This window comes from Centroberyx affinis, unplaced genomic scaffold, assembly GCF_046629955.1.
Source record: "Centroberyx affinis isolate AG114_WGS23_722 - 3 ecotype Tasmania unplaced genomic scaffold, CSIRO-AGI_Caff_v1 ptg004646l_1, whole genome shotgun sequence".
Lineage (NCBI taxonomy): Eukaryota > Metazoa > Chordata > Actinopteri > Beryciformes > Berycidae > Centroberyx > Centroberyx affinis.
In genome coordinates this window covers 94014-105082 of record NW_027282245.1, presented here as the reverse complement: position 1 = coordinate 105082, position 11069 = coordinate 94014, and the positions used below count along the sequence as shown (strand labels likewise).

At 43.7% G+C, this 11069-nt stretch overlaps 2 protein-coding genes across 7 annotated transcripts in view; both read right to left on the bottom strand.

Moving 5' to 3' along the window:
- Positions 1 to 738: 738 nt before the first annotated feature.
- Positions 739 to 1281, bottom strand: phlda1 (pleckstrin homology-like domain, family A, member 1). The gene has a single exon (XM_071544734.1). It carries the CDS (start codon positions 1195 to 1197, stop codon positions 739 to 741), a length of 459 nt encoding a protein of 152 aa, XP_071400835.1. The 5' UTR covers positions 1198 to 1281.
- A 2004-nt stretch (positions 1282 to 3285) lies between these two features.
- Positions 3286 to 11069, bottom strand: part of LOC139665645 (nucleosome assembly protein 1-like 1) — a 34273-nt gene continuing 26489 nt past the window's right edge. For 5 of the 6 annotated variants that reach the window (XM_071544728.1, XM_071544729.1, XM_071544730.1 and 2 more), the window contains 3 exons: positions 10546 to 10578; positions 10295 to 10345; positions 3286 to 5354 (listed from right to left, as the gene is read on the bottom strand). In XM_071544728.1, the coding sequence (XP_071400829.1) occupies positions 5316 to 5354; positions 10295 to 10345; positions 10546 to 10578 (123 nt within the window). In that variant the 3' untranslated portion in view covers positions 3286 to 5315. The remainder of the gene's footprint in view (positions 5355 to 10294; positions 10346 to 10545; positions 10579 to 11069) is intronic. The other variant, XM_071544731.1, reaches the window with a different exon arrangement.

Below are 11069 nucleotides of genomic sequence, written 5' to 3'. Positions count from 1 at the left end.
CGCGATAAGTTTGTGCGCTTTGATGCGTAATTTGGATCCACTGGAGCATGAATGTGATTAGTCCACAATTGTTTCACTTTAACACCATCGACCTAGATAGGGTAAAACACTGAGATCGCTACCTATGCGTGTTTTTAAATGCAAGAGATTATATAAACATATATGCACCAATTCCTGCATTAATGGACGGTGATTAGCTGCATTATTTAAGGGATTTCGGCTTTCACCGCCGCGCGTAAAGCCGTGTTTTTGGGCAAGGAGAGACGAAGCCCGTGTATCGAATATCAAACCTCGCTAGGGAATGTGGAGCCAAGCACATTTTCCTGCGGAGGATTTTCACCTCCGTGCGGGGGAGCAGCGGGCCTGTAGCAGCTCCCAAACTTTTCCTTAACACCGAGGATCCCCGCAAATACATCCACATTTTGTAAGATTTAGTCCTAAAAGGAGCCGCGTGTGGGAAGAAATGTGCTGATTTGGTGGAGAATTAGGTGGCGGAGAGTGAAACCTATGAGCGGAACAGACGTCCTCATCCACTCTCTCACGGTGTGTGGATTTCCAGGGAATAAAGCAACAGCGAAATCCAGCTCTATAGTCCTCGTTTTACCGGGGAACCCCCCCTGGTGGTCCCCGGTCCGCACCGGAACCTCATAAACCCCCCCTCTCTCTCTCTCTCTCTCTCATATCTCCCTCCTCTGTCTTACCGCAAATGGCGAATGAATGTCCAAGGCTGCCCGCAGGTCACGCAACGTTTGGCGAGCTGCGGAGCATCTTCTGGCCCGGGATCTGCACGACGAGCAGCTGCTGCTTCTGCCGGGTGGACTTGACGGCCAGGATCGCCTGCCGGTTCTTGTACTGGACCATCTGCAGCGTGATCTCCGCGTTCCAGCCCTCGTCCTGCGGGCACCTGAAGTCGATCTCCTTCCCCTCGGTCATGACCACCGTGAAGTACACGTACTTGCCCTTGCGCTCCACGCAGTCCACCGTCTTCATGTTGGCGAAGTGCAGCTCCTTGACCCGGCCGGTGTCGCCGCCGGTGTGCGGCTGGTGGTGCTGCGGGTGGTCGTGCTGCTTGGGCGGCAGCAGCAGCACGCCGTCCTCGGTCAGGACGCAGTGCTTCTTCTTCCACAGCTGCAGCAGCCCGTCGCTCCGCTTCTCCAGCAGACCCTCTTTGAACACCTTCCCCCCGTTTTCCAGCATCTTCCCCGCTGCCTGCCCGGGACCGTGAACGCGTCTTCCACCTTTCTGCCTGCCTGTCGTCCTGTCTGTAGTCCTGTCTGTCTGTCTGTCTGTCTGTCTGTCTATCCTGGAGCAGGTGAAGGCATGGGATGCTGCTGCCGCTGCTACTGCTGCCGCTGGTGACTGCGGTGTGGTTGTAGTGTGTGTGGAGGCTGGTCTGTCTGCCTGGATGGCTGCTGGTCACAGTGTGTGTGTGTGTGTGTGTATGATGGGTGGGGGTGGAGGGGCGAGGGGGGGGTGGGGGGTGGGGGTGTCTGGAGAGGTGCACCGCCCCCCTCAGTGACATCCAGCCTCCTGAGACCCAGCAAATAAGAATAATAAGGTTTATGCAATTCAATTTTGAAAACCAGCATTACATTACTGAATATTTGGATTTGATAAAAAAAATTTTTATTAGATAATGAAAGCCAGCCCTTTGTGATACTACTACTACTACTACTACTATTACTACTGCTACTACTAATAATAATCTTCATCTTTTCAAAACTCAATTACAGAGGTTTACACAGGGAAGCAGGAGGCATTTGAGCTGTCTAATGCTGCCATAATCACCATGATATATTCAACATGAGCAGTTCTCATATGGTCATTAATGAAGCTAATTATAATGCATAAATTGGCAATTAATTTTCTACATATGAACATTCTTGTCTTCTAGCCTCGCTTCACATATCACACTCTAAAAAAGGATGTCATTTTTAGCACAATGTATATATATATGACAATATATATAAACACAGCACATGTTAACATGTCCTGTGTTGAAAAGTAACACGTGTCGTCCCAAAGAAGACGCACAACTGTGATAAAAAAAGACTTTTTGAGACTGCACATGGTTGGCATTAATATGAACTCTGTATCTTAAAGCGTTAAGGAGTTATTTTAGTTTCAAGAAAATCAGGTTTTCCCTTATTAATATGTAAATTTATGCAGCAAGGTGCTCCCAAATCTAATCAGATCGTCCACACGCTCCACAGGGGGAAGCTGTGGTGTCAGGAGGAAGTTTCTGCCCTGTATTGTAAGAAATATAAAAGAAAGGTAAGAGTGATAAAAACGGAGGTCAAAACAATTAAAGGTTATTACATAAAGGAGAGTCTATAAAAATGAGTTTTACAGTGTGATTTAAGAGGATACAGATTTGGTCAGGCTGCAGGGCGTCTCACAGTGATGATGTAACACTGTAGTCCTGATCTCCCCTACAGCACACAGTCACTTTCAAATAAAAATGTTTTGCAACAAGCTTTTTTCCCCACCACTCAATACGTTTAGAAAATGTGAACAAATTGGGTAAAACTTTGGATTGTCCAGAGCTGAACTGGTGTTTCTCCAGTTTAATTTACATATTAACTTATTTTAATGTATGTATGTGGCCTGTACATGTCTGGAGTGACAAGCAGTCCACATGTAAACTGTAGGTAGAGCATAGTCTATGAATATTTTAGTTATGCATGACTGGACGGGCTGCAGGGTGAACAGAAATACTGTATTTTACACCGAAGCTTTGAGTGTCATAACCTGATGCAGCCTGTTTTCCCTGCAGAGCAACTTTCCATTTTGCCACTTTTGTTTTAAATCTATCTGGTTTTATCTGCTGTCTCTCTTGATATTTTCTGGTCTATGATGTGGTGATTTCAGTGATTTTATTATAACGCCTGTCTGCAAATCAAATTCCCCTTACAGGTCAATAAAGGTGTCAAATGAAATCTGATTGCAGTGTGGCGCCACCTGCTGACACTTCTGCCCCACTGCTGGCATGGCTCAGTGATTTATTGAATATCCAGTCCATTATTTACCCTGAAATGCACCATCTGACCCAATGATACAAGGACTGACAGTATGCAGCAGCTAATTTTGGAAACATTTAGGGGAGGAACAGATATGTTTACATCTGTAATATCTATGAACATTAAAAACAGCCCTGTATTAAGGTGTAATGGGCTATAAAAGTTATTAAAATCAGTCAAACTCTTCAAGAACATGTGAAAACACAAACTTCACATGGTCAATGATAAAAAAAAGCTGCTCAAAATAAGCCACAATGACAAAAGACACGTTTAACCAATTTATTCATGAATAAACATACACGTACAGTTATTGAGTACATTAGTATTTTGTAGCATAGCATTTTGCCTTGACAACAGCTGCTCAAAAAGGACCCTACAGAAACCCTGTCACGTCCTTTCCAATAAACAGATTTGAATACTCCCGCCTCCCAGCTAATTGAGTAAATACCCTGGCTCTCCACTAGGGGCAGCAGTGAGGGGGGCTGCCACTGGACACGATGCTGCCCAACACCACCGACAACTAAAAGGCATAAGAACAGAGTGGGAGGGAGGTAAGCTACTTTTTTTTTTTCCTTCTCAGTCCTCTGGCTTTTAAGTATTGCTCTGACGTGCTTCACTGTGGCCTTCTGGGTAAAGAGGAGGGAGGGGGTTTATGTGGGGGTGGGGGTGAGGTGGGGGTCAGGTGGGGGTCGTTGGCCACAGACTACAGCCTTACCGCTCTTCCCCTCTTTCCTTCACAGTGATAAAATGAACCATGACCTCAGGGGTCGGACTGAGACGCATGTGAGTCGCCCAACTTCGGTCGTGAATCGGCGACACGAGTCATGAATTTATTTTAATCATAAATTGGCGAAAAAGACTTTTTGGTGGGGCTGGACCCAAACCTCCTGTCAGCTGACTTCAAAACTTGGTTTGGACTTTTTTATTTTCTCCTTTTCATCCCCGGTGCTACATCTACCGAGCCTGTTCCTACAGCAGGGCTTCTACGAACAGGCCGAGTGCGACTCCCACGGTAAAAAGAAAGAAAAAAAAAAGAAAGAAAAAGGAATGCACTTAACAAATCAGTTAGCAGGAGTTGAACTCTCCACACAGCGGGGGCCGTCAGACAAAGTGCCGCTTCACAAGGAATACTCAGACAGCTAACCGTTGACAGAGAGGACGCCACTGGTTCACCACACAGTAGTACAAAGTGCTATAGAAAAGACGACAGTCACGCCACTGCGAGCCTACGAGGAGCCTGAAGCACGAGGTGATGAGGGCTTGGTGGCCCCCTGCTGGCCGTCCTGCAGAACCTCCCTCCCCCCCCCCCCTTCATCTGAAAAGGAAATCTCTGGAATGTTAAAGAGAGTCTCGACCACCGGGCCACGACAAGCCTCAAATGATGTCAGAGGAGCGTCAGGTGGGGGGAGGAAATAGAAGCAGACTTCATTCCTGTTCAATTTAGCAGCGCCAACACATGGTTCTGTTAGAATTTTTTTTTTTTTTCTTTCTTTTTTTTTTTAGACCGGCCTGTCCAGTCGAAGGACAGGCAGGCCCCCCCCTTTCAAGAGAGGCAACGTTCTCTCCCGCTGCCTGCCAGTCTGCTTACTGGAATGTATCAAGAGTGGAAAGTAGTTCGGGACGATCGGCGTAGGAAGCGGCCTAAACCGACTCCCGCTGGACTGGACGCCCGGCCCCAGCAGGCTACAGTTCACACATCTGTCCTCCTTCACTAGAGCTGGAGACACCACACTGCTTTGACAAGTGCTAATAAAAAATATTCACCTCGGGACAACCAGAACTGACCAACGTGGAGCTTTGGTAGCAGGAGGAGGGGGAGGAGGAGGAGGAGGAGAAGGGGGCGGGGCGAGGGAAGGGGGAGGGGCTAATAAATTGACGTCGCCACGATGCAGTCTAAACCACAGCTGTTGTCTAAGAGCAAATACAACAAAAGACTTCACAAGAACCCAAACTAGTTTAGCAGTGAAGAAACAAGTTCATGCTTTTTGAGGGAGATTTTTTTTCTGCATTCTATCTATTGTACAGAGAAGGAGGAAGAGAGGGGAAAAAACAGGTCTAGTAAAATACTATGTATATTGAGCCACAGCTCCCAGTATATTACCATGAGTTTTTGTAACAAAAATCTTGAAACCCTTTTTTTTTCTTCAAATTATTTCTACCAAGAAAAATACAAAACATTATAAGGCGGTAAGTAACTATTGTTTTTTTTTTGTGTGTTTTTTTTTCCTTTTTTTTTTTTTTTAATTTGAGAAGCTGTTACAGTGCAGTTGATCCTCAAGGCAGCCAGGGCAGACTTCACTGCTGCTTGCACTCAGCTGGGGGGTTTGCATCCTTCTGCAAGAAATCACAGGGACAGGGGGGAGGAGGAAGGGGGGGGGGGTTGTTTACATGTTGTTATGAGGACACACCACTCCAAAAAACACACACAAACACACACCTGTCATACTCAAATCTGGTCTATACAAAGCCAAGCCGCTTCAACAGACCTAAAACATTCAACAAGCCAGAAATAAACGTCCCATCTGAAGTTTCTCAGTTCCATAACTGGTTTGAATCTCACATGTGACTGAACAAGACGCCACCAACACAGCTATGGATGTGGTGATGATGACGATGATGATGATGCATTCACATCAGACAAAGATGGCTATGATTCTGCATTGCTGCCTCTTTACGAAGGCCGTGATTTTCTTTTGATTTAACCTGTATTTTACCAGGTTGTCTCATTGAGATGCAATCCCTTTTTCAAGAGAGACCCGATTAAAAAGTGCTTGGGATCATCGTCTAAAGTGACCATGGAGGAATGCTAGCACCGCAGCCATGGGACACACATGGGTATTTATTCATTTATTTATTTTAAATCTATCTTTTTTTTACTGCCATTTTTGCCTTTATTAGATAGTTCAAAATCGAGAGAGGGGAAAGATTGGGAGAGAGAGAGAGGGGGGGTGGCATGCGACAAAGGGTCCTGGGCCGGATTTGAACCCAGGATGTCGCGGTCACATGGCACGCTCTTAGACCACTGATCCACCAGGACACAGAGGGTGTAGGTGTTTTAAAACCGGTTCATGCTCTATGCGGAAAAAGTGCAGCCGAAACCACTTGACACTTTGGAGTAGCGTGAGGTCGTGCACCACCTCAAATCGTCCAGGATTGGCTGAACAAAGAGGAACCGGAACTACCGGCCGATTCTGGTCGAGTTATTTGTTCATTTTGGGGGGATATGGAGAGAGAAATTTTTGTTTTCAGGCATGCGGTTGTCATGAGAAACACGAGAAGTATGAACACCAAGGCCTTTACGCCATGTGACCCTCGCCCCCTTCCCATGTGCCTGTAGGTGTAGGTCACAAATTCTGGGTGGAGTTATTAATTCACAAAGTTATTATCGGACGATACCGCTGAGGAAGAAATGGAACAGTACCTATACTAAGCAACATTCCTATATGCTCACTTAATATGTAACCTGTGACTCAAAAATACTGAATCTGCTTCACCATAATAAGATTAAACTCTGAGTTTAAGGGCTAAATATGGGTCAAAGGTCACATTAAGTGAGCATAGAGGAACGTTGCTTAGTATAGGTACTTTTCCATTTCTTCCTCAACAATACCAAGAGTCAATGACAATCAAGCAGATGTTGGGAAGTACGTGTACGAATGAGTCGCACTACACGCATTCAGCTTCCACATTAAGGGGGCGAGGGTCACCGTCCGGTCTAGGGCTGCAACTAACGATTATTTTCATTGTCGATTATTTTCTCGATTGATCGATTAGTTGTTTGGTCTATAAAATGTCAGAAAATGGTGAAAAATGTGGATCAGTGTTTCCCAAAGCCCAAGATGACGTCCTCAAATGTCTTGTTTTGTCCACAACCCAAAGATATTCAGTTTACTGTCATAGAGGAGTAAAGAAACAAGAAAATATCCACATTTAAGAAGCTGGAATCAGAGAAATTTGACTTATTTTTCTTAAAAAATTACTCAAACCGATTATCAAAATAGTTGGCGATTTTAATTTAATAGTTGACAACTAATCAATTAAATCGATTCATCGTTGCAGCTCTAGTCTGCTCTACGCTCCACTGTAACGTCGGTATACGCTGTTCAGTAATCAACAGACTGTAGAATTAGGCGATAAGCACCCACTCATTTTCCAAAGTATGTAGAAGTGGCATCATATTGAAACCGTCCTTCATATTCGTTGTCACACCAGTCGTGTGATATTCTAGAGCAGTGGCAGACGATCACACACACACACACACACACAGGGGCTTGTGTGGATTACAGACCGGAGCTCATGTGGTGCTTTGTTTTTCCCCTGTAAAAGTCTCCTTTTAGCCACACAAAACGTGCCGAAATGTGTTTGAGCAGCAAGTACACTGTGGCCTCTACTCTCTCTGCTGGATGTAACGTTTTGGTTTAGATTCACCAGGAAAACAGCCGATTTTATTTGTTATTTATAGATGCGAGGGAAGGGGATATACTACTAGGGCTGGATGATAATTTAATATTATCGTTTATCGTCTTTCAGTGGGATTATATTGTGATGATATGGTGATTTTGGGATATCGAGACGCACAATTCTGCTGTATAAACTGATGAGAACAAGCTATTTTTTCATATAAGTATGGTAGGAATATGTGAAAATTTCAGTTTAGTTTGACATCACACCATACATTACCATTCGGTTCAATATGATGAACATTAATTTGATTATTTAACGCGATTTTGCTTATGTGAGCTATATCGTCATATATATCAATCGAAAAAAATTCTTATGATCATCGTGATATTGATTTCAACCATATCGTCCAGCCCTATATACTACACATTTAGATCACAACCTGATCATTATCCAAAATAGATGTTTGGGTCCGATAGTCAAGGAAGGAAATTACAGGCATCTGGTTTATTTTTGTGATGTTGCAGTATAATTGATTTATAATTGATTATGTTAAGTTCTCATTAGACTATTTTCTCACCCAGAAGTCTGAGAAGATTTTAAGTTTGTTCATTTTTCTATGACAATAAATGTAAACACTTTAAAAATAACCTTAGGCTATTGTGCTGAAATCGGTTCGCTGCCAAAATAAAAAGGAAACACTTGTGTAAATAAGGGGACAGAAAGTGCACTTAAAGCTAATTAAGCTCCCATCATGCTTCGGGCGTGGCGTCCCTCCAACAGAAATCAGACACTTGTAGGAGCGACACCACCAAGGCACACTGCAGCTGTTCTGGCTCGGCTCTCGGTGGCCCGGCGCCACATTAAAACACTTTATATGTTGGGAGTTTCCTTTATTTTGGTAGTTTCCCGCCTTAATTCACACGGCGCCAGCAGTCCTCCAAGGCTCTTATCCCGGCACTAACAGCATATCGATGTGGAGAAAAAAGGCAGCAGAGACTTTTGCCAAGTAGAATTAATGTTTACAGGAAGGAGGGAAAAATCATGGACGGATGGATCAATGATGTTTAAATGGAAAAAACTGATATTTAGAATCCACAGCATTTATGGTAAACAAATCCTTTTCCTGACAAAGAAACTAGACTTTTTTTTATGGACGGAACAAGTTCAAGATGGCGGAGAAAAAGAAAAAGGAAGGGTTGGACTAGCTTCAACATACAGAAATGATACAGGTGCAAATGCAGAGCTCACTACGGGTTAAATTTCAAAAAACCAACAACAACCCACTAGGTTAGTCAGTCGGGAAGGGGAGGGGTGCAGCACAGAGAGGGGGGAGGAGGGGGGGGGTGCAGAGAGATGGATGGAGATGGAGATGGAAAAACAGGAGGAGGAGAGGAAGAAGAAGAGGGGCAAAACCAAAAAAGTGGAGGTGGGGTTGAGGGAGAGGGAATGATGGCAGTAAGCTGACAATTCACAAGCCGTACCTACCAGGATAGGGTTATTTTTCTACTGACACCACTTAAACCTAGTGAAGAAAAATTTAAAGAGTAGCTGACAAAGGATGCCAAAGTGATCGGAGATGAAGAAACATTAATGAATAGGAAATTAAAAAAGCAAAAAATTAGCAGAATACAGAATGTCAAAGACGTTTTCGTACAGCAAAAAAGGGAGAAGCGGCGGTCATGCTTGTTTTTTTTTTTTTTCAGGTTTTTCTTTTAAGAAGTTAATTATGCAGAGGTGGGGAACCCCAAACTTTGACAAGGTTTTCAGAGAATTAGTGCGTAGTGGCCAATTTACAAGCAGCAACAAGAAAAGAGCTTCCAAGGCATTCCAGTGAAAATGGTGAGAATAATTTCCCTGAACCCACTGCTCCAAAATCAATTGAGTAACACTTAACAAGGGCCATATTCTAGTGTAATATCCTGTGTATTGACCCATGGAAAAGTATTAGAAGTGCACAATAATGCTGTGTATGTACGACAAAAATCTAAGAGTGCAACAACACAAAGTACAGATTACATTTGTACACTTACATTGTGTTAAAACATTATGTATTGCAGCAATTTTCATTAAATACTACTGGGTGTATTATTGTGTACTTGCAATACTTTCCCATAGGTTCCTACATTAATTAATGTATTTGAATAAAGCCTTAGTACAGTGTTAAAATAGTCTAAATGATGTTCTCATTCTACAACTATCCCTTCACTGATGCCCTCATCCTTCAGTTTTAAGTATATTTCAGCTGTGTGTTACTAAAGATTAAAGGTTCAGGTTAACTAACAGCACGCAACAGTAAGTCGCAACTGAGGAAACCGTGAAAATAAAGATTATCTGCTAGTGGAATTTGTGTGTCCAAGTCTGGAAGCCGAATCGAGATTGCGACGACAAAATAAAAAAAGCTGAAGCAAACCAAAAGCTGGTGTAAAATGAGATGCATTTGACAGTATGTATTCTGTATGTTGAAATCTGACAACTCATTTTAAAAGGACAGCAGTTCTCAACCTGCGGCTCAGGACCCCCAGGAGGTCACCAGATGAAAAATATACATGCATTTCTAGTTTTCCATGTTCGCAATCTTGGTGGTAAATGTTTACTTGTGAATTTACAGATGAATTAAGGCCATTCAATTAAAGTTAAACCATGCAAAGATTTTCTCACAATAATTAAAGTAAATAGCCAAAAAGGGCAGCTGAAATTCATTCATCATTTGGTGTAAAAGATCATTGAAGTGATCGGGGGCCACCAGGACACATCGCTTTACTTTGGTTTTTTTGGGGATCATGAGCCGACAAGGTTGAGAACTGCTGAATTAGCTTCTTTTTTTTTTTTTGGATACCAGAGAGACCAAGAGAGCAGGGGGAAGATCTCACCTTGGGATCATAGTCGGGGTCGTTCTCCTCATCAGCCTCCTCCTCTCCTTCCTGAACAACGAACAGCAGAGAACAACTTCAGACAACCGGGTTTCCTCCTCACACCCTAAAGGATGACGTCTTACACATCGCCCCCGAAAACAGCTGCCTCTTGAAAACTGCAGCAGTCAGTAATGACATTTGGATTCTCCCAACACACAGACACACCTCCCCTTTTGTTTTTAATAAACTCCGGCCCCAGTCGGTCTTACCTCATCGTCGGCCTCCTCTCCCTCCTCATCGTACTGCAAAGCACACAAACACCAGGATTAGCCAGGGAGACATTTTAAAGAGGAACGAGTTTAGATCAACCGAGATTAGTCAGATATACAATTTTTTTTAAAAGTGCCAAACAAATACAGTGATAGCCATTACAGAAGTCTCTCTTAATGTACTTTTTCCTGCATCAGTACTGCAGACAAGTCTCTTAAATCATCTACCAAATCGCAACATAATTTCATCTCTCAACCAACTAGTTACCGGACCGTTCCTTGTAATTTCCGACAGCTGAAAAGAGAGCAGAATTGATTTTTTTCCCCCCCGACATCGTTCCCTTTGGGGAAGCTGCCAAAGCCCAGCAGCCGCTCAGCAGGAATAACACAGTAAGTGGGACTTCATGTGTACAGTCCAACAAACAGCATCATCTAATTTACGGCAAGGTCAGCCGAGCTCGAGGATGAAGGCTGAGAGAAGACGAGGGGAGAGAGAGAGAGAGAGAGAAAGAGAGAGAGAGAGA

Excerpts from the sequence above, each read along its gene's own strand:
- phlda1 (XM_071544734.1), bottom strand. The coding sequence starts at position 1,197 with ATGCTGGAAAACGGGGGGAAGGTGTTCAAAGAGGGTCTGCTGGAGAAG.